General features: G+C 35.7%; 2 protein-coding genes across 2 annotated transcripts in view; one reads left to right on the forward strand and one right to left on the reverse strand.

Annotated features, from left to right (window-relative positions):
- ANO3 (anoctamin 3) overlaps positions 1-24,158 on the reverse strand; it is a 158,559-nt gene that overhangs the window by 43,330 nt on the left and 91,071 nt on the right. Inside the window, exon 11 of the mRNA XM_007180984.3 lies at positions 22,004-22,064. Within this exon, the coding sequence (XP_007181046.2) occupies positions 22,004-22,064 (61 nt within the window). The remainder of the gene's footprint in view (positions 1-22,003; positions 22,065-24,158) is intronic.
- Positions 9,484-22,709, forward strand: MUC15 (mucin 15, cell surface associated). Its single transcript, XM_007180983.2, has 4 exons — positions 9,484-9,688; positions 15,849-16,567; positions 18,525-18,674; positions 20,544-22,709. Exons 2-4 carry the CDS (start codon positions 15,886-15,888, stop codon positions 20,702-20,704), a joined length of 993 nt encoding a protein of 330 aa, XP_007181045.2. The 5' UTR covers positions 9,484-9,688; positions 15,849-15,885; the 3' UTR covers positions 20,705-22,709.

The raw sequence follows: 24,158 nt of genomic DNA on the forward strand, positions 1-24,158 counted from the left end.
TGACATATTAGACAAGATGGACTTAATGGATATTTATAGGACATTCCACCCCAAAATGAAAGAATACACAGTCTTCTCAAGTCTCATGGAACATTCTTCAGGATAGAGCATATCTTGGGTCACAAATCAAGCCTTGGTAACTTTAAGAAAATTGAAATCACGTCAAGTACCTTTCCCGACCAAAACGCTATAAGACTAGATATCAATTACAGGAAAAAAACTGTAAAAAATACAAACACATGGAAGCTAAGCAATACGCCACTAAATAACCAAGAGATCACTGAAGAAGTCAAAAAGAAAATACAAAAATACCTAGAAAAAAATGACAATGTAAACACAACGACCCAAAACCTACGGGGTGCAGCAAAAGCAGTTCTAAGAGGGAATTTTATAGCAATACAATCCTACCTCAAGAAACAAGAAAAATCTCAAATAAACAACCTAACCTCACACCTAAAGCAATTAGAGAAAGAAGAATCAAAAAACCCCAAAGTTAGCAGAAGGAAAGAAATCATAAAGATCAGATCAGAAAGAAATGAAAAAGAAATGAAGGAAACCATTGCAAAGATCAATAAAACTAACATCTGGTTCTTTGAGAAGATAAACAAATTGATAAACCATTAGCCAGACTCATCAAGAAAAAAAGGGAGAAGACTCAAATCAACAGAATTAGAAATGAAAAAGGAGAAGTAACTGACACTGCAGAAATACAAAGGATCATGAGAGATTACTACAAGCAACTATATGCCATAAAATGGACAACCTGGAAGAGATGGACAAATTCTTAGAAAAGCACAACCTTCTGAGACTGAACCAGGAAGATATAGAAAACATAAACAGACCAATCACAAGCACTGAAATTGAAACTGTGATTAAAAATCTTCCAGCAAACAAAAGCTCAGGACCAGATGGCTTCACAGGAGAATTCTATTAAACATTCATAGAAGAGCTAACACCTATCCTTCTCAAACTCTTCCAAAATATAGCAGAGGGTGGAACACTCCCAAACTCATTCTATGAGGCCACCATCACCCTGATAACAAAACCAGACAAAGATGTCACAAAAGAAGAAAACTACAGGCCAATATCACTGATGAACATAGATGCAAAAATCCTCAACAAAATACTAGCAAACAGAATCCAACAGCACATTAAAAGGATCATACACCATGATCAAGTGGGGTTTATTCCAGGAATGCAAGGATTCTTCAATATATGCAAATCAATCAATGTGATACACCATATTAACAAATTGAAGGAGAAAAAACATATGATCATCTCATTAGATGCAGAAAAAGCTTTTGACAAAATTCAACACCCATTTATGATAAAAACCCTCCAGAAAGTAGGCATAGAGGGAACCTGTCTCAACATAATAAAGGCCATATACAAGAAACCCACAGCCAACATCGTTCTCAATGTTGAAAAACTGAAACCATTTCCTCTAAGATCAGGAACAAGACAAGGTTGCCCACTCTCACAACTATTATTCAACATTGTTTTGGAAGTTTTAGCCACAGCAATCAGAGAAGAAAAAGAAATAAAAGGAATGCAAATTGGAAAAGAAGAAGTAAAACTGTCACTGTTTGCAGATGACATGATACTATACATAGAAAATCCTAAAGATGCTACCAGAAAACTACTAGAGCTAATCAATGAATTTGGTAAAGTGGCAGGATACAAAATTAATGTACAGAAATCTCTTTCATTCCTATACACTAATGATGAAAAATCTGAAAGAGAAATTAAGGAAACCCTCCCCTCCCATTTACCATTGCAACAAAAAGAATAAAATACCTAGGAATAAACCTACCTAAGGAGACAAAAGACCTGTTTGCAGAAAACTGTAAGACACTGATGAAAGAAATTAAAGGCGATACAAACAGATGGAGAGATACACCATGTTCTTGGATTGGAAGAATCAACATTGTGAAAATGACTATACTCCCCAAAGCAATCTACAGATTCAATGCAATCCCAAACTACCAATGGCATTTTTCACAGAGCTAGAACAAAAAATTTCACAATCTGTATGGCAACACAAAAGATCTCAAATAGCCAAAGCAATTTTGAGAAAGAAAAATTGCGCTGGAGGAATGAGGCTCCCTGACTTCAGACTATACTACAAAGCTACAGTTATCAAGACAGTATGGTACTGGCACAAAAACAGAAATATAGATCAATGGAACAGGATAGAAAGCCCAGAGATAAACCCATGCACATATGGTTACCTTATCTTTGATAAGGAGGCAAGAATATACAATGGAGGAAAGACAGCCTCTTCAGTAAGTGGTGCTGGAAAAACTGGACAGCTACATGTAAAAGAATGAAATTAGAACATTCCCTAACACCATACACAAAAATAAACTCAAAATGGATTAAAGACGTAAATGTAAGGCCAGACACTATCAAACTCTTAGAGGAAAACATAGGCAGAAGACTCTGTGACATAAATCACAGCAAGATGCTTTTTGACCCAACTCCTAGAGAAATGGAAATAAAAACAAAAATAAACAAATGGGACCTAATGAAACTTAAAAGCTTTTGCACAGCAAAGGAAACTATAAACAAGATGAAAAGACAACCCTCAGAATGGGAGAAACTATTTGCAAACAAAACAACTGACAAAGGATTAATCTCCAAAATTTACAAGCAGTTCATGCAGCTCAATATCAAAAAAACAAACAACCCGTCCAAAAATGGGCAGAAGACCTAAATAAACATTTCTCCGAAGAAGATATACAGATTGCCAACAAACACATGAAAGGATGCTCAACATCACTAATCATTAAAGAAATGCAAATCAAAACCACAATGAGGTATCACCTCACACAGGTCAGAATGGCCATTATCAAAAAATCTACAAACAGTAAATGCTGGAGAGGGTGTGGAGAAAAGGGAACCCTCTTGCACTGTTGGTGGGAATGTAAATTTATACAGCCACTATGGAGAACAGTATGGAGGCTCCTTAAAAAACTAAAAATAAAACTACCATACGACCCAGCAATCCCACTACTGGGCACATACTCTGAGAAAACCATAATTCAGAAGAGTCATGTACCACTATGTTCGTTGCAGCACTATTTACAATAGCGAGGACATGGAAGCAACCTAAGTGTCCATTGACAGATAAATGGATAAAGAAGATGTGGCACATATATACAATGGAATACTACTCAGCCATAAAAAGAAACGAAATTGAGTTATTTGTAGTGAGGTGGATGGGCCTCGATTCTGTCATGCAGAGTGAAGTAAGTCAGAAAGAGAAAAACAAATACCATATGCTCACAGATATATATGGAATCTAAAAAAAAAAAAAAGGTTCTGACGAATCTAGGGGAAGGACAAGAACAAAGACACAGATATAGAGAATGGACTTGAGGACATGGGGAGGGGGAAGGGTAAGCTGGGATGAAGTGAGAGAGGAACACTGACATATGTACAGTATCAAATGTGAAATAGATACCTAGTGGGAAGTAGCTGCATCACACAGGGAGATCAGCTCGGTGTTTTTTGACCACCTAGAGGGGTGGGATAGGGAGGGTGGGAGGGAGATGCAAGAGGGAGGGGATATGGGGATATATGTATATGTATAGCTGATTCACTTTGTTGTAAAGCAGAAACTAACACACCATTGTAAAGCAATTATACTCCAATAAAAATGTTAAAAAAAAAAAAAGTCTGCAGTCGTTTGATCTGACCCCATTTTTGTTTTGTTTGGCGTCTAAAAATGATTACTAACCATTCTCTTTTCTTATATGTCTCTACCAAGACCGAAATCTTTGCATTGGTCTTTTAGAGAACTTTTCTTTCGCAGTAAAACTCTAATAAAATATTGACACATGCTTATAACTTAATGGTCTGAAAAGACTATTTTTTTCCTTTATTAGACCACTATATCTGAATTTGTGAAGACAGACATGCAGAGGTAAGCATGATGCTTCTTGGTCCACAATTGGAGCAAATACTCAGTTAGTCCCAGGATAATTAAATTGCTTATATTTACAACTTCGATGTGTCTAAAAGCTTCCTCTAGACATAGCCAGAATCTCTGACTTTTCCAAATATTGGGTGCTGGAGTGGCCGAGTGTTTTTGACAGTTGACTAGTGGAATGTTGAGTCAGGTATACATTTATTTTGGGCTTAGTGAGATATGTTTATGTGATTTGCAGGCACTTCCAAGTGTTGTTCAATTATTGCTAATTATCCTAATGTAGCAGTGGATTCTGAGGAAACTCCTCCAGTTCACATGCTGACTCTTTCAGGTGCCAGGCCAGGGGATATATGATGAAATGCATATGTTCTATGGTATCCAGCTCTGATAACAAAAGAGAAATAAGGTCTGAAATATATGGAGCCAGAAACTACTTTATGGAAATTATTTCACAAACTTCAAGTCATATATGAAACACACTAGAGATTTCCCCAAAGTTCCTACAATATTAAAAATGCACATGGCTTTATCAATAATAAATTATGAAGCAGAAATAAGATTTTCAAAACTGCCAATAATAAAAAAAAATTTTCAGTTAACTGTGCTGGAGGAAGAGGAAAGACTGAATTAGTTCTCTATTCTTTCTATGAAATATTTTTTTAAACATCATATGCAGAGATAAAAAATATGGATACAAGTATAAGACAAAAAGCACTACAGAGATGTGTCAGGCATCTAGTTATTAAAATACTGTTATTTTTCTGGATTTTGATTTTATGTAGTATTTGAAGCTTTCTAAAGTTTGTAAATTTTTGATTGTCCCATTTACTTTCGTATCTCTTTTTATATTCATAATTTTGTATTCTTTTCTTGAAGAGAGATTCCAAAATTGTGTATTTCCTTCCAACGAATAGCTATCATGCATCAGACACATATGTGCCAGACATCCTACTAAATGTTTTTCACATATTTACTCATGAAATCCTCACAACAGCTCCATGTGCAAGAAATGATTGTACTGTACTGGTTTAAACTTTAAAGTATTCATTCAAAGAGGGGATTTACAACAACCCTAGGTGTATCTTGATAAGGATTCTCTTTTTCAATGTTTGAACTTAATTGTTATTGACAAATGATAAAAACTAACTTTCTTAAGTTAATATATTGTTTATAAAGAAAAGAAAAAATGCTTGGCCACGTGATTTTTATACTTTAATACTACATCAATTAAAAATGTATTACGGAAAAGGCATTTCACCCCCTTTTGATCAGCCCATCGTTAAAAAGTTCTTCAACCTTGTATAAAATGCATTCATACTCTTCGAAAGTCTTTTTCTGTAAAAGAAGGATATTGGAATTTTAATGTAGATTACAATAAATGTTTTGATTGCAAATGCCATTAAAAAACAAATAAGGATTCTCTCCTGATACAACACAAAAATGTCTTCCCTTTTCTGTAGCTAAGAGCTTCTAGAACTGTCAGCTTAGTTAAACCCAATGTGTTTTCATTGTTCTCTACAAAATGTTTACGTTGTTTATAGTCCTCTAAACGGATGAGAAAACCACTTAATTGTTATTTTCTGCCCATGAACTTAATGTCATGAATACGTTTGATTTTTCTTCTGCCCCTGCTTTTGAGCCAAGGAACCAATCTAGATTCTTCTTCAGAGTGTACAGACCTAGCCTAGGCATCTCCTTCTCTCCTCACTCTGACCCTCTCCAGGTCATGGCTCAGTGCTGAGAGCACTCAGCAAATAAACTCTGTTGCTACAAGGTTATTACTTAGTTATTCTAACTTTAGATTCAGAAGAAAAAAAATTAGAAATAACAGGATTATCTAATTACCCACCTTGATTTTTTTTTTTTAGAAAGGGTTAATAAATCACTTGGATCTTTTCCTAAAGGTGGCAAAATAAGTTATAATATTATCAGTCTTCCAGTTTTGCCATTTTATTGTATTTAAACATAGTTGTAACTTCATTTAATTAAGTTCATATCAAAATAGATTACATAGTTGATAAACTGGGCAATAGCCATCTAATGAGGTTAGACTCTGTAATGAAATCAGGGTTCTAAAAGATGCAAACTTGTATAACAGAATACTCCATCATGCAGGAATGAATCAGTTGTGCGGTACTTCCACACAATGGAATATCATGTACTTGTTAAAGAGAGCAATATCATTTCCCAGCAGTCAGCTACTGCAGGGTTGGAAATTGTTTTAGGTGCCAGCAATAAGAGGCTTCCCTTCAGAACTCGTCTATCAGCAGGAGTCTAGAGGGAGCCCAGAACTCTCCATCTTGGCAAGATGCCCCCATCCCCATATCCCACACACACACCTTTCCCTATGTCATCACTCACAAGTGGGTCCCTCAGGACTAATTCATTCTGCCCCTTAACTGCGTACATATCAGTTACTTCAGGAAGACCAGAATTTCCAGATCATTCCTTACTCAGATTTTGATCCTCTAGTTCTAGGGAAATGGGAATTGCCTTTGTGATCCTCTCCCACTCCTTCCCAACTATTTGAGATGCTTTCAACTAGGCCCTCTTATTCAAAGTCATCAATAGCAAAGTCTTTAATGTTCCCTCACCTCCTTGCTGAACTGAAACCTGGGACGCTCCTGAAACCTCACTTTCTATGTGGCAATCTCAGGTGATGGCTATTTGTGTCGAAGATGAGGTGGTGAATTTCTTGTTCCTCATTGCTGCTTCAAGGCTTTTTCTCTCCCTTCTCCTTAAAGAGTCACAGATTTGAGTCTCATATTATCAATCCATACTTCCTACTGTCTCTCTTTGTGGAAGTCATTTACCACTCTTTTGGAACACTTCCTCAAATTCTCTAAAGGTTTTTCAACTCTTGGCTGAGGGTAACTCTTATCAACATGACTCCCAAAATAAATTTTTGAAATTACAACATACACAGATAATATTTCTAGTATCTTGGCTTCTCAGTTCTTTGATGTTTATCTTCAGAGCTGTTTTCTCCTACTTTACCTTATGCCTGGTCCTCCCATGGCATAATTTTGATCAATGACTCCAAACCCTCCATAATCTCCAATTATCACCTCCATCCTTGTAGCTCACTCCCTATAAACTCCAATTCCAGTAATCCCTTGGCCCAGATGTTTTCAATCCATTAACTTTTGACGCAGATTTTCAATCCATTCTCCCCATCACATTTTCACTGTCCTTTCCCACCCTTGTGCCCTCACTTTCTTCTCTTATGTGTCCTATTGATCAATCATTATACTGACTCACTTTCATATACCCTCAACTCTCTAGCTCTTCGAGGCTTCGATTAATGAAGTCACATTATTGTCACTGATGGATCTGAAAACAAAACCAGAATGTAGCTTGGGACCATGCCTCAAGTAAAACCGAAACATTGTTCTGGATCCAAAATGGTGTTATAGGATTTGTAAAATAAGATACCATTTTGGATCCAGAACAATATTTCAGTTTTATCTGAGGCATGGTGCCAAGCTACATTCTGGTTCTGTTTTCAGATCCATCAGAGACAATAATGTGACTTCATGTTCTGGAATCTCCACTGGTGAGTGGTTCCACCATTTCAGGCAAAGAGGCAGTAGTTCTTCTTCCACTATGTATTGTGAGGTTTAATTAATGGGTGTAAAGCAATTGGAGAGTTCCAGATGAAAGCCTCCATAGAAGGTAAGTACAACAAAAATTATGTAACCGTTGCGTAATGTGTCATCTCAGCTGGCTCGGCTGATGAAGTTGTCAGGTGATTATCAGTTATTGTTGAGTTCCTCTGGAGAAACAAGGTCCAAAATGGGATTGGTCTTACCCAGAACATGGTATCATGGTATATACCTGGAAATGTATCTCGGCAAGACTTGTTTGTTTGGCAAGAAATTACTTTTTAACTCCAACTCAGGTGCTTCCATAAAGGTGTCTGATCACAACTAAGTGAGCTAAGTAATAAGTGAGGCATTAAATTTATGCATAGTTTTCATTTTACAACTTCCAGATGTGCTCATGGCAGGAAAGGTAAATAAGGTGTATCTCTAGGGTCAGTTCTAATCAATTGGTTAAGGTTGTCAGGAGGGCAGTAATGAAAAGGATTCTGAGGCCACACCTAGGGTCTTCAGAAAAGAGGGTCATTGGAGATGAACTTTGACTCTTGTGGCAGTGAAAGCAGAGTTGTAGCAAAAGTGCTTTGTAATTTTCTTGCCTGGGATAGGCCATAATTACTATGCTTAAGTAGAAAGTGGTAATGATATTCACACACGTCTGGGAAAATCCCTCAGGGTATGGTACACCCAATCCTGCTAAGTCACGTTCATTTCTCTAAGTACAGACATAAAATATTTATTCAGTTGGATTTTTTCCTAGTAACTAGCTAATCTGAAAATAACCAATTGATTTTTATTAAGCCATTGTTCAGTAAACAGTTATTTGATTAAACTGAACTTGCTTTTCTTCATACTAGTGCAGATACAGCTTAAATATCTTTTGAGTGAATATTTTCTAGGGTTTGGCTTAATTTCTAATCAAACTCTGAAGGGCCTTTGGGCTTCAGAAAGTTTGAAACTATAGGATTACCTTGTTCTTTCTTGGGGCCAATTAACTGGGCAGATTCTTTGCATTCAATTTGAGGCTCCTGAACCTTAGCTAAAGTTTCATTTTCTCTCTCAGCAGTTGGAAACCTATCTCCTTGCGCAACAGAAACTAAGCATGAACCTCAGGCGTACTGAGCTGAACAGACCTTGGCGCCAGTCCCCAAATATTGATGTGCAGAATCTCCCAGAAAGTGCAGTTTCACTCTTCTCCCTTTCATAAGCAGTGAAAGGAAGTGAAGGAAGTATGCCAGGTTGTTATTCAACTCTAGTATTTAATCAAGCATTACTCAGGCTCTTCTGAAACTCTCCGGCTTCTAAATCGAGAGGAAAAGCAAAGAAAACACAGGATGGAAACGATTTAATTGAGCAGGCTCCCGGGATTACTCGGGATCACGTGGCCATTCTCAGCCAGACTCCAGTTACTCCGCAAACTTCCGGAAGTCCTGGTGATGATTTCTAACTTAATATTTCTCAGCTTTCTCAAGGATCCGATGCACATTAATCCATTTGGTGTTAACTGTGCCTTTCTACAAATCCAGTTTCAGTGCACTGCAGACACCACTTTCTCCATTCAGGTATTAAGTACACAATTAGGGCATCCCCACCACGGGAAAGAAAGATTTGTTTATGTATTAGGAGGACAGCATGTGGCTGGCACCTGAGCGACAGGTGCAGGGCTGACTCATTTTGGTTTCCTCACCTGCAAAGGGGGAACCCAGCATGTGTCAGAAATTCCTGATAGAGCAGGGACCATTACCAAAGTCTTTGTCCTTTTTTTTTCTTTTCTTTTTTTCATTTAGGGTAAGAAATGTATGTCCTTTGTTTGCCAGCACTTAAGAGAACTAGCCTGTCCCAAAAGTCAAAGCAACCAACCTATGAAAACTGGAGGGTTGGGCTTTTTTTTTCCTTTTTTTTTTTTTAAAGGCCTGAATGAGGTGATATCGTCATGCTGACAGCTGAGAAGCAGGTCAGTCAGGTTCTTGGGTGCTCTATTACACAAGCAAGATACGACCAGCCCCACCTAATTTTGTTTCTCTGGCACCCTCCTGCTCAGTGGGACATCAGCACACCTAACCCATCTGCTTTCTCTAATGCAAGGCAGACTCCTTCCAGCCAGAACAGCTGTGATACTTCAGTTCTTGTCTGTAAACACCTCCTAGACCTGAAGGTAAGTGTGTGCTGGATTGCATAGGATCCCTAGTCCCTCATCCCTCGCTCTCTCGCTCTCTCTCTTACTTATTTACCAAATAGAATCAAAGCAAGTTGAACTTTTGGCAGAACAGCCTGGCAAGTACCTACAGAGACCCTTGTAAAGACAGGTAGTTGTTTCATTAAGTAATTACCTTCCAAACGAGCATCTGTGCTAAGTGAGTTAACTTTAAGAATTATTGCCAAATTTGCTAGATGATGAAACCAGCTGAAGAGTTAAATAAAAACCTTGCTTGAAACCTAAGTGACTACAAGAGAGAGTTTTCTTAAGTCAGATCTTAGTAAGTTTCAAAATGTTTAAAGTGGAAGTGGCTACATGAATCTAAATGAATATTTAGATTTAAAATATGCATTTGGTTCAAAGGTTCTTGCTAAAGTATTAGAATACGGTAGCTTTTGAAAAACAGTCTGCTAATGCAATGAATTATTAACCTTCTATATATCTTTCCCAAAGATTTTCTTAATTAAAAATTTGCAAAGTGATGTCTATGTATTATTTTACTTAGCATGGTATGTGTACATGTATAGCACTCAATGGAAATCTAAAAGGCTAAGACAGTCGCTGCAAAAGACATCCCATGGATCAAAGATGTGGATAAGTTTCTTAAATTTATTTTCAGTTTGTTCTGTGTAAGGCTTCTCTTATTAAAGAGATGCTGATTTACTGTTTAACACTTTCTAATCAGTCCATAAAGGCTGCTTCTACAGATAGTGAAACACGAGAGAAGGCTGAAAACCCCATGTTTGGAAATTTGGGTCCAGAATATTTATTTTGGAGACACAATCTTTCTAAGCTTAACACTCTTCCACCTAATTATTTCAGTATTGAAGTTTATGACTGAGAATGCCCAAGTTAGCAGGGAGTATGACATGGTATCTATTTTCCTGGGCTTATGCAATCCTCAGTCTTTTAATTAAAATGATTACAAACTTTTGAAATTTATTATTTCCTGAAAGAAAGTCATGTTTTTCCTTTTATTTGTTTCTTTCTTTTAAACTCAAATAAAGTGAAATGATGTGGGTCCTCAGGTATAATCCTACCTTCTGACTAGTTAAGTCTTCACACCCTTTCAAAACCCTCTTATAAAAGAGGCATTTCGAGAAGCATAATTCCTTATGTCTTCATTTACTGAAGAACCTAGGTTCTTTCATCTAGGGACAGCAAAATACTGTCCAAGATTGGAAAGTCCGCTCAGTGTAACACTCAAGCTCTGCCTGGGATATTGGCTACACGTCAGACTGAGTTTCCTATGACAAAGACAAACAAAACTCATCTGTCTTAATTTTTAGCCAGAAACCTATAAGAAGAATGATCACAGGCAACTGAGAGAGAAGTAGTACAGAATATACTATTTAGTTATTTCACTACAGAAACATGTTTTTATATTATCCCCTCAGTGCAGCTAAAGTAATGTTTTTATTTAACATTTCTGATTTTGATTTAGTTTAGAATGACTAGCATTTCTTTTCCCTTGCATGGGTTGATTACCTGATAGAAACCAGGGTACCTCCTTATTTTTAAAGCTTGGTATAAAATGGGTATGACTTGGTTACAACAGGACGGCTGGGCAGAATAATAACTTTACGAACTTTAGGAGGAACAATTTTATGCACAGTAAGTGTGGATTTTCTTTCCTTAATGGCCACAGGTTTTTGGGTTTTTTTGTTTTTTTTCCCTCTCACCACCTCCTGAAGCCCTCTATACAAAAGTAGTAATGTGAAACCACTTTTTAGTGCCAACACCAAAGACAGGGGAGAAAATAGTTTTCATTTTCTTTGTATAAACGAATTTTTTTTTAAAAAAAACCAGTGAAACTCACACTCTCCAAAAGTATATTTTAAAAGTTACTGAACATTAGAAACAATAAAAACATTTCAATATATACAGAAAGATTTAGAATCTTTGTTTCAGGTATCACAAATTGGATGGAAATCCTCCTCTCTCTTTCTGTTCCCTTTATAATAATTCTCATCTTAGAAGTTTTTCAAGTTTGTAATGAGTTTATCTCTGTTCCTAGGTTACATCCTGAAAAGTCCTCTTAGGAATTTCCTCCTAGGGGCAAGAAGGGGCAAAGAACAGAAGAAATGATGCTGCCTCGTCCTCCTGGTTCTCTCTCTCTCTCCAATTTCACTTTCTTTCATCCCCACATTCTCTCTGTCTCTACTGTGCACCTGGTTGACTGATGAACTTGGGAACACAGAAGCATGCCATCCATCACCCAGCATAGCTTTACACACAAATATACCACACAGTTTACATGTCTCAACTCTAGAGATGGAAAGAGGCTGCAAGAAAAGGGTAAAGATAAAGAATACAGAGTACTTTTATTGTCCTCTGGAGCTTCTGTACCACTTCCATTAACCTTCCCTGCTTATAATGTGCTTGGTTCAATTCAGAATGGGGTCAAACTTAACCAAAATTGCCTAGTTCTTGCCCCAGCAAAAATCCAGGGCTGGGGTTCTGAATAGCTGATGGCTTCAATTCCTGGCTGCTTCTGTCCCTTTAAGATGAATGGACCTGAGTAAGAGGTATAACCTTGTTCTCTTAGAGGCCAGAGAGCAGAAGCAAAGTTGTCCCCAGCTGCCAAGCTAGGACAACAGGAACGAATCAATATTCACAAAAGCCTTTCCCACAACTGTTTTAATTTTGGAATAAATGGCAAATAGCCTTCACAACACACTGTCTTATCCCACTCTTCCCTTTCTCTCTTTTCCCTGGAAATGCATTATAGGCAGTAACAGAATGCTTGGCTCATTGGGGGTGTTGATACCTTAGGTTTTCAAGTTACAATCAAAAGCTGGGTAAAGGGTAGCAAGATCCCCTTGGTGGTTCCATGTTACAAGCAAAGTGAAACAGGAACAACAAAACTCACTTTGTTGACTCTTGGTATGTGGATTCTCATTACTGGAAGGGAGCAAAAGCTCTATGCCACGTTCCTCATGTGACACTATGAGAAAATTAGATGAAAAGCTAAGGGTTGTTTTTTGCTCCCCTCTGGGGTAACCACTTCTTTAGGAAGAGAAAATAACCAGAAAGCCTAGGTTTAGGGAAAGCAATCAAACTGCCTAACAATAAGACAGGTGGCCAAGTACAATGCATAAACAAATCAGATCACTGGCAGTAGACAATGAAAAAGGTTATAACGTTTGCTATGAAACTGACAGAGTTCACAGGAAAGAGCTGTTTCTGAAAAGGTCCATGTACGAATTTTTAAACTAAATTGAATTGTATTTTAAATGTGCTAGGTGAAGCAACAGTGTAATGAAATATTGGTGAACTTCAGGTCCTGGGGATAATCATTCCTGTGTTGTTAATGTTAATCTGTAACTTACATGGTAAAAGTGTTTATCTAGAAACCATGGAGACAATTGTTGGGATTTTCTTAAATTAGGATAAAAGTGTACTTAGTATGTTTAAGAGGCACTTAAGGGACAAGTCACTATTTTTCTAGTGTTTGAAAATGTGGGATTATCACCTGCTCTGGTTAAAATAAAATTTGGAGGATTTCATTATTCTTTATTATTCTGTGCTAAGAAAATATTTGTGGGAAGAGTTCTAAAAACCAGCTGATTACCAAATTCTATACTCCTTTGTAACTTTTGTTACATAGATGAGTGATTACTAGCTTTTAATGCCAACGTCTGAATCCTAACCCTATCTTACAGCCACTAGCTATGTGTCCTTGAATACATTATTTACATTTTTTATGTCCCATTTAATTATCTGTAAAATAGGATTAATAATGCCTTCCTTATTGTTTGATTGTTTTTGTTAAGAATTAAATGAGAAAACATGCAAAGCATCTGATGTAATAGATGCATACTAGTAATATGTTTTCCAATTATGTTAACAATTTTTAGGATCTAAATGAATTTTCTTGATTATCACAGAAAAGTGAACGAAATATAAGTAAACAGAATTATCACAAATACAAATACCTATATAATCCCTACCAAGTGAAGAAACAGATTATTAGGAGCACACAGAAGTCCCTTTCATGCCCACCCAATCAATACTGTCTCCTTCCTTCCCACAAGTAACCACTTTCCTAACTTTTAACATTCTAGTTTTTGAACTTTATAAACATGCAATCATACAGTACAACTGGCATTTTAAGCTCTGCATGATATTTGTGATAATCACTCATGTTACTGTATGCAACTCATCTGTGCATCTCGTTTATTTTTCATGTGCAAATATTAAACAGTTTATTATCCAACCTGTTACTGGTGGATGTTTAGGTTGGAGACACATAAATAATGCCCTTATGAATGTTCTTGTATGTCTGCCTGCTTGCTTTTTAAGTAGAACTTTCTTAAGTGATAAGCACAGGGCGTGGAAATTACTATATCTTTTAAACCTTAGAAATCCACAGGTATAGACTGCTTGCTAAAAGTCTTTGGAGAAAAAAATATTATATCAGGATGTATTATAGATACGTCTAAGTTGTACCACTGTGTAAGTAATCATTAAGCAAGGAGAGGGGTACTTAAAACCACACGATAATCAGAGGGAGTAATTTAGAGGCTCCTAAGACCCTAGTGAAAAATCATCAAGGTTGAAAATATTTGTAAAAATTTCTGGGGGAGCTTTTAAGAAATGGCAATTAATGTTGGACATAAATAATAGCAGTTTCACCTCCTTCCTTTTCTTATCTCAGTCATCCTGGAGGCTTTTAGTGAAAAATAAGCTCTAAGGTCCAATTCAAAGAACATAAAATCAGTTCTCAGACTTTATTGCTTGAAGAGGAATAGTCTAACATTTTTTTACCTTTTTCAATTAAAAACACTTTAAATTTTAGCACCTAATTAGGTTGGAGTCAGTAGACTTGGCTTTCAGTGCTGCTTCTTCTAGCTTCCATTACTGGCCACTCTGAACCTTGGTTTCTTCATCTGCAAAATGGGGATAACGTGAGCTACTCTTTTTGTTTCGATGGATCATTGTGAGGCTCAAATGAGAAGATATTATAAACTGTAAGACATTTATAGAAATATTATTATATTTTAATAATAAGAAATGGAAGTTAACATTTACTAACTGCTTACTTTAGGCCAGATATTGTTTAGAGTACTTCTACATAAATCATTTCATTTAGTCTGCAGAACACTGTGAAGTCAGTATGATTATGATATTGATAAAGCAACTGCTTAATATGATGATTATTTTTCACATGTTATTCATGATAGAAACCAGAATTACAATTTAAATATAATTTCAAAACCTTTCCCCCATATCCTCCTATCTATGAACTGTGGCGCTGCCACACTTAAGAGGCAGGCAGAATGATGTGCCCAGATTGGAGGTCAGAACCATGGTTTCAAACTTCAACTCTGCCACAATCTAGTTAGGTACTCTTTTTCCACACACACTCACAACCAGATTCTTCATTTATACAATAAGGGAATGCAATGAAAGAATCCCCAATTCTAAAAGTCTTTCTGACTTTCTGTTATTTGGGATTAATAGGAAAAAGGGTAACATGAAGTAAACATGCTGTGAAAAAAGGGATGTTAACCTCAAATTCAAGTAACTCAAATTAGGAACTAATAAAATGTTTTCAAGTGGAGTTCCTGACTAACTCACTTTAAAGTGGTATGTTTGCTGTATAATCAATAACATCATTTTCATAATAAATACTCCAAATTAAATCTTTATAAAGAACATTTTTTAAAAAATAGGTTGAAGAAAGCAGCCCTATATTACATTATTTTTAAAAAGTTACTTAGTAGTCCATATATTGTACAATACGTATGTGTGTGTGCATGTGTGTGTGTGTGTGTGTGTGTGTGTGTGTGTGTGTGTATTTCAACTTGTCCCAAGCTAAATGGTCTTTGAAATAATGAAATAGTAGTGTCTGGCTTGACAAAGATTTTGCATGGCATTCCCTAGAGGAAGAAAGAAAGAAATACCATATAGAAAGTAGAACTCAGTGAAATGGAACTCAGTGACTCTAGTTTTAATAAAATCCAAAGGAAACAAACTTTTGGAATAAAGAGTATGGTACTATCATGTCAGCATTATGTCTCTGGATTTTTTTTATCACTTTAAAAATGTAGATCCATTTAAAAAAACCTCAATACTTCATTTAATAATTCAAATGGTCATTACTTTCTTTCAGATTCTCATTATTAACACCAATACCAAAGAAGATTACAATGTTGACTTCAGCCAAAATTCTGTTGATTTCAATTTTGTTTAGTTTACTACTATTTGGAAGCCATGGAGAAGAAGGTCGAGAAATAAACACAACACAAAACACTGCAGAAGACTTAAAAACAAGGGAAAATCAATCTATTCCTTTGGAAAGTGAAGCAAATTCAACCTCAGATAAAGAAAATAGAGAACCCTCCCATCCCAAGGCAAGTAACTTCTCTTTTGGGGATCCATCAAATAAAACCCATGGAACAGATTTCTACCATAATTTGTCAACAGACTCTTCCAGTCTGAAACTCATGCCCACACTTTCCCCAAGCCCTCCCTTGAGCCACAGCTTTGTTTCTAAATTGCCTTGGAACTCATCCGTAGCAGATGAAAATCCTCTGCCAGTCTCAGCACCTCCCAATACTACAGCTATTGTATCTTCCGAAAACTTCACTCGGTCTTCGGTCAGTGATACCATGAAAGCTCCTGACAACAGTTCCATTACAGTTAGCAACCTCCCTTCAGGATCAGACACCATATCTGTGACCCCCATGATAATGGAAACAGATGGATGGCCTACCATGACTGGAGATAGCTTGGCGGGGTTTACTGCCTATCAAGAAACAACTTTATATACCACCTTGAAATTCACCAATAATTCAAAAATCTTTCCAAATACATCAGACCCCCAAGAAGGTAAATATAAATGGATTTAATTTTCCTTTTGTGTGAAACTGAATCTCCAAATAAGTCATTACACCTAAGAAATGTACCACACTAGAAAAAAAGGAGACTGCAATAGCACAGGTGGTTCTCATTTTGGGGGGAGAAACCATGATATTCATAGTGAATAGTGAAGGGATTTGAGGGCTTAAGTCAGCATATACTAGTCATTACTGTATGGGAATGTGAGAATGTGATGAGACTGGGACAAAATGAGAAGTAGGTTAGATTGAAAAGAAACAGAAACTGAGGTAGTGGTACAGTTTTGAGATACTGAGTAACAATTTTTACTGCATTTCAGAAAGACTACCTGAAATTTCACAGGCTTTTAGGAATACGATACAACTGAAGTTTAAAAATATATGTATTTTTAAATATATATATTTTAAAAATATATAAAAATATATGTATTTTAAAAATTTAAACTCAACAGAACAATACCCTCAATTTTTAGTTCAGTACCTACTGAACACCATAAAAATGGAATTCAGCTTTGAGTATCACAAGAAAATTGTGTAATGGGGATATTTCCGTTTCATTTAGAGATTAGTCAAGCTTTAAAACAAAGTGGAAAAGATCTCTAATATTTAATGAAAATTCATTCTATTTTATTTTCTCAGGTCTAACCATGTTTTTGTTTTCTGAATTAAAAAAAAAACTCCTCTTTACCCCTCATGAACTCACTGATTTCCAATACAACTTATCTACAGATTATATTAGTGATATAAACACCAAATCATATAAACAAATTCCTATTTGAAAGTTGTTGTTAGTGTACAGGAAAAGTTTTAAATTCTGAAATCTAGGATTATTATAGTACTGCAACCAATATATTGTACGTACATATATTTTCATAATTTTAAGATATCTCTCCATTCATACATACTCTGATATTCCATCAGAAAGATTTTTTTAAAACTATTCTGTTTTGTCTTTCTAAACTTAATATACATATTGAGAATACTGAGTACTTAATCCTACCATTGCTCATTAATCAAAAAAAAACTTAGTTAACTTTGCTTCACTTTTATCTTGGTAAAAAATGTGCTGCTGTTAACCTTCCAACATGTTTTTTGTGTATAAATGGAATCTGATATAGAATTAGAGACCCTATAAGACCTCTTGCCTACCTAATTAATAAGCTTCTCAACAAATTTTTTTTTAACCTGAAAATAAAATGCACTAAGTATAAATCCAGGAAGCATTCAGTGATTTATTGATGACTTAGTTTTCAAATAAGGTGCTTGGTAAAGGGGATGATAGAATGAAATTTTGGACTCCTTTAACTCAGACCTACACATCTGTTCTCAATGTGCAAGGCACTGCAAACATCCTGCTTTGTTTGGTCTATTTGTTGTATTTGGAAATACCCTCTATCAGGATATATTTCTTTTTCTTCATAATGCCTTTTCACTTGGGGTTTGTGGATTCAATTCCTATTACCTACTTACTCCCATTAGCTTTTTACTTTTCAATTATTATAGAAACAAACTCAAAGCTTATCTCATCATTAAAGTTCATCAGAGGTTCAGAGTTGATTAAAAATGTAATATAGAATTCAACATAGAAATTAGATCTTAATAGAGAATACACATGGCATTTCAGTACTATTAGTGTTAATATGTAATGAGACAGTTATAAAACTAAAGCTTAGAAGTATTTCAAGATATTCAAATTTTGAAGTACAGTTTTATCAGGAAGCAAATTTTCCAATATATCCCCCAAACTCAGTACTTTATAAAACACACACACACACACACACACACACACAATGTATATATATTTCTCTGTATATACATATCCATTATCTAATTTTAAAAAAAGTGTTAAACATTCTTTGCTTACACAAAGTCCACATGTATATATTTCTGTTCTTTGAATAATTGTTTTCTATTTCTTATCTGTAAATTATTTTTTCTTTGTCCTCTAGAGAACAGAAATACAGGAGTAGTATTTGGGGCCATTTTAGGTGCTATTCTGGGTGCTTCATTGCTTACTCTTGTTGGCTACTTGCTGTGTGGAAAAAGGAAAACAGACTCATTTTCCCATCGGCGACTTTATGACGACAGAAATGAACCAGGTAAAAACAACTTTCAGAACTTCACCTGTACACAGTGGTTTTAAGTAAGTGAAGTTGCTAACGTTCTCTGCATTATCTAGAAGGGATTTAGAGATTCATATGACAGAAACGAACTAAAGATTTAGTCTGATCTATTCTCTCTTTCTCAAAGAACATAACCAAAATAACTATGGAACTGTGTGTGAAATTTTAAAACCATTTGGAACTGTTGCTTATCGCATCACAATTGGTTTTAAGTAATAATCCCAGAACCTAAAACATATCATTATAATTGAAAGAAAATGGCATGATATTAAGAACAAAATGGCCAGTTTTGTTAGCAAGTAACTGGGGAGCCATTATTCACCATTGTTGGATCTCTTAGTAGCAGTAATTTGAACAATGATTTATTCTAATCTGGAGCTCTTGCAAAGTTTACACGTATACAATAGCCTCTATTAATTATCTTAATGAGTCTCTAAAACAGAATTGCTAAAGGGTTGCATATTTGGGTACATAAAGTCAGATAAACCTTAATTCAGAAATTTCCCAATCATGTCATGCAAAAAACCCACCACATCTATGGATGAGAAATGTGTCTGCTAAGAATAAAGCACTGAGTTTGATCTTAATAATGCAGTAGTAATTAGGACAGAAATAAAATCACTTCAAATGCTTGATTCAACCCTTTTTTTCTTTAATATTTCCGGACAAAAAAAAAATCTGTTTTCTGGTTTACACAAGGGACTCTTGTTACCATAAAAAATAGTTAAATGCCCCTGTTGGGTCTCATTGATAAAGTCTTGTTGATTTTTGATAAGTTTGGAACATTACTGATATATTGTTAATTTTCAAAAATCAAATCCATTAATTGTAAATTAACTGAATTCTGTTTATGGGCTTCTAGCAATCCATAGAAAATAAAAACTATCACTTTTCAAAATTGAAGGATAGGATTTCAATCAACAGGGTTTTCCAAACTTTTTTTTTTAACTTCAGAATATTTTCTTTAAATGTTATCACATGCAAAAGCTCAGTCTAACAACTTGATATAATCTAAGATATTGTGATTGAGGCATAATGGAATAATTCAATCACACCACCTGTTTTACTCTTTCAGCTTTGAGACACCTTTCCCAAATTCCTAAGGTTCCTGGGGGTCCAATTTGTAAACAGAAGGCTTAAGGAATAGGTAGGATATGAGAATACCTAGCTGAATAATTAGATTACTAGTCTAATTAGTAAGTAGTCCCTGCTTTAGTATTCAAATACCTAGTGCCCCAAGTTTTCTTTGAATTCAAGAACATAAAAGAAATAATAATTAGTTGTTTGTTGAAAATAAAAACAATCTCCAATATTATTAATCAGGTAATAACCTGGATCTCTCAGAAGGAAACATAAGATTTTACAAATTGTTTTCTTTCATCTCCATCTTCAATGGCTCACCCATAATGATATTAAGACACTTGGTAAAATAATGACACATTTTAAAATTAAAGCTCTTCACTTTTTAAAAATTATTTTTATACCAGAAGTAAAAATTCTGAACATGTTGACAAGGCTCTGAATTCACAAGATTCAAAAGTCAATGAGACATGTCAATACTTCTTTATATAAAGTATTGCTATATTTCTGTCATGATCTCTCCCTTAGTTCCTTTATTTTTGGACCACTAGCAGTGACATTTTGGAAGTTAAACTGTTCATAGTTTTAGAAGAAAAATGTGGCTTGCAAAATATGTACTTATTTAAAATTCAAAACTAATCTCTGAAACTCCCATATAAAAAAGTGTAACTAACTCATCCAAAACAATTCCTACAGTCTAGCAGATGCCTGAGCATGCATCTTCCAGACTGTCACTATAAAGCAGTTTTTTTGTTGCATTTTTAGTTCTGCGATTAGATAATGCACCGGAACCTTATGATGTGAGTTTTGGAAATTCTAGTTATTATAACCCAGCTGCGAATGATTCGTCTACACCAGCAGGCCGAGAAAATGCACGGGATGGCATTCCTATGGATGACATACCTCCACTTCGTACCTCAGTATAAAACTAAGGGGAAAAAGGCTTCAGATGGCAAATGTTCACTATATCCTGGCCTTTCAAATCCATCATCCAAAAGCTGAAGCAAGATCACTCTCATGTGGCCTGTGCCAAAGAGAACTGTAAAAGCATGAGACGAGTAGCAGAAACATAGAGGATAAATCATCCAAAAGGTTTCCTTTCTTCCATTTCTCGCTGTGCTGAATCATCTATTGAGTAACCTTAACTTGTATTTCGGTCTATTTTTTTCTTAGCAGGAATGTTTGTGGAATCAGGTAAAACTGAAAGATTTCACCATGATTGCCCTGCCCGATAATTTAATTAAAAAATCCTTCAATGAAAATAGGGACCCCAAATTACATTTTTTACTTTTTTGTGGTGGGGGGGGTGAATTGACTGTTCACTGCTCCCTGTGTAGTCATAATACCATATATCAAGATTGGCATTTTCCTGAAGGAAAATTGGAAGGGTGATTTTATTTTTTTTTTAATTTTGACTTAAAGCTAGAGAGTATGGCACAGATTCTGTTCCTGGGAAATTAAAGTAACAGGAGTGAGAGGCTTGAATTCTAGTACATTTTACTTTTCTGTATCAGCAGGTACATAGTCAGCCCCTTGAGTTGCCAAGTTGACAGTGACTTTGCATTCAACAGACTACGGTACGAAAGCTGACCCTAACCAGGAAAGTAATCACTTCTCTTCAAAGCATCGGGAATTCCAATCTGTGGTTTACTTTAGGTCTCAATTAATTGGGTTCTTTAAAAACTCAGTGAGAAACTTAGTGAAAAAAGTCAGCCAATACATATACCTATACATAACTTTTACAGTTTTAAGATGTTAGACAGGAACAGGATTTATTTTGTATTAGACATTATTGCTCAATCATATATGGAATAGATGCTGCGTCTCTAAGTGCATAAAATGTAAGGTTAAAAAAATATATAATGGAAGCCTTAAGCGGACAAAACATTTTCTGAGTGTCACTTTCACAAGTGAAAATACAAGAAGCTTAATTTGGATTCTAGCATATTTCAGTTTGTTTTCAATTACTGCCCTTTTTGGCAGGAAAAATATACTCCACAGTATAGGAAGGTTGAGGCTTTAGGGATTAGAAGATTAAATCAAGAGTTAAATTCCCAAAGAAGCAGTGGATGTGTGAAGAGGGCATACGAAACAAGAGATTTTACTGTCGAATTGATACATGGTATGTGTGTTTGCGTGTGTGTGTGTATGGTGGGTATCAATAAACAAAGCAACAGCCTCAGAAAACGAGGGCCAGGAAGTAAGTAATGGAAGAACATACTTACCCCATATTGCCATAAAAATAGCAAAGAAGACTGTCCCTCCATTATCAAACAGATATGTTACCTTAGTGGAAAACAAACAAAAGTATTAGTCACACTTTTGGTTATAATAATCCAGTGATTACTGTTTGCATTTAGGTACTATTGATTTTCTTTCCCAATGGAATCACATTATTTTATAGTTTGCAAATATAAGATAGGCAATCCTTTCATGGGTCCTGCAACTTTTTCATGTGATTTTTCTCATGGGGAGAGGTGAGGAATCAGCATTTCCCCCCTTCTCTTCTCTTTTCCCCTTTGACTCTACCTTCATTTCTGCTTAGAAGTGGTTCTCGTACCCTGAGGAAGTACTTGTGGGCCACAAATAGAAGCTACACAGAGAGGTTTAAGAAGTTAGCTTTCCAGTGAAGGCACGCTTAGCTGCACTTCCTGTTAGCAAAACTTCCAGGATTGGGAGAGTTGCAAAATGCAGAATTCCATTAGTGATCCAGCACTTCCAAGGGAAAGGTATCACAGTGCTATCCCTACTCTCTGATGTCTTTCAGAATGTGCCATGGGTCATCAAGAAATTTCATAAATCACTGGACATTTAGGATATAGTCCAAGTGTTTTTTAATCAGACATGACCTGAAGTTTTATAAAGAACAATGTACAGTTATACAACATTATTGAATATACTTTTCAGGGTTGTAAGAATTGTTTGATTTTAATAAAGTATAAACTCAATTTACCTTTGCCTCTTTTTATTTGCGTAATGCCCTAACTATATTTATAATTTAGTGAGGGAGGTTAAACCAATATAGCGAAGCCAATGTATGTTTGGCAGTCATTTAAATACCATAGAAACTAAAGAGAAAATAGGGGCATTATCCTCACAGGAGTGAGAGGCCAATTGGGGGCTAAAGAACATTATTCTAAGGAAAGTGGGAGTAGAATGGTGTCCTCTTTGCTCAGTCTACAGTCTAGAGGCTGCTCAATGGGTGCATTAAAACAACATTAATGTGTATTTTAATTGTAACATCTGGAACACGCTGTAAAATAATATAAAACAGATAAAGGTGGGATATATTTTCCTATTATGTAGCATTATTGAAAATTTTATTATACAAAAGATGTGCTCCTTTTGAAAGTTGGTGGATAGGCGCAAGATGTCCTAGATGCTTCTAAACTTCTAAGACTGTTAAGGCTTGGGCTTTTAAAAAATGTTATAAGACTTGGTTTTCACACCAATCATCAGTATATATTATGTACAATAGAGAAAACGACCGCAAAGAAATTCTCTCACAGAGTTGATAAAATTCCACCCAGCGGGGGAATCCAGCTTTTTTGTGTCCAAAGGCATCCCACAGAGACACCTGCGGCTGCCAAGCAACTGAACAGCTGTCTGCTTTCCTTTATAAACAAGCCTAGTGCAGGAAACAGCCTCTTAGAGTGTTAGAACAGAGACTTCACACATGGGGACGTAAAGGTTACCAAGAAATAATGGCTCCCCCTGCTCCAGAAACAGCCGTGTTTTTAGAAAAATGACACATAAAAAGCAATACTTAACAACAATTGTGTTGCACAGACATAATTTGTCATTGTTCATGCAATATTTTCCTTAAAAAAGCTTTTCATTTTTTTTTCTTATTAGTTTTGTTTACAAATCTTTCAGGCATTTTTAACTAAGTAAATTTAAATATCAGCTTTTCAGAAACACATCCACGAGACACGGCGAGGTATACATGCCATATTGATGTAATGTGAGATTACATACATGTAGTGGGAGATAAAGCTAGAATGGGAGTTAGGGAAGTCTTCAGAACTTGCCCTGAGGAGGAGTGTAAAAGTATAAAATCATTGTTTTACCCACTAAACTATTACATGCGGGGTGTATTATGACAGGGGAGACTGTGGAGATAAGAAAAGCACTTAGAAGCCTGTGGTTATAGCTTCCGATGATATGGGTTTTTTAGGGTGCTGATATAAGAGTCGCCAGTGTGGATGGCTCAAGCTTAGATCGTGAGTGATCAGAAAAATCCCAAAGCAACATAACAGACTTTCTAAAAGCAAAAAAAAAAAGCTTGTCTGATCTACAAATGTATATTTGCAGTTAATTATTTTATTGGAAAAATAGCTTGCCTTTATGCATAGGGAACCTCTGGACAAGCTTTTTATT

This window comes from Balaenoptera acutorostrata, chromosome 9 (genome assembly GCF_949987535.1).
Source record: "Balaenoptera acutorostrata chromosome 9, mBalAcu1.1, whole genome shotgun sequence".
Classification (NCBI taxonomy): domain Eukaryota; kingdom Metazoa; phylum Chordata; class Mammalia; order Artiodactyla; family Balaenopteridae; genus Balaenoptera; species Balaenoptera acutorostrata.

Bases quoted from the DNA above. Each gene is read 5' to 3' on its own strand.
- MUC15 (XM_007180983.2), top strand. From the start codon at position 15,886: ATGTTGACTTCAGCCAAAATTCTGTTGATTTCAATTTTGTTTAGTTTA. The intron at 16,568-18,524 runs GTAAATATAAAT...TTTGTCCTCTAG, and splicing joins TACATCAGACCCCCAAGAAG to AGAACAGAAATACAGGAGTA. The intron at 18,675-20,543 runs GTAAAAACAACT...TTGCATTTTTAG, and splicing joins TGACGACAGAAATGAACCAG to TTCTGCGATTAGATAATGCA.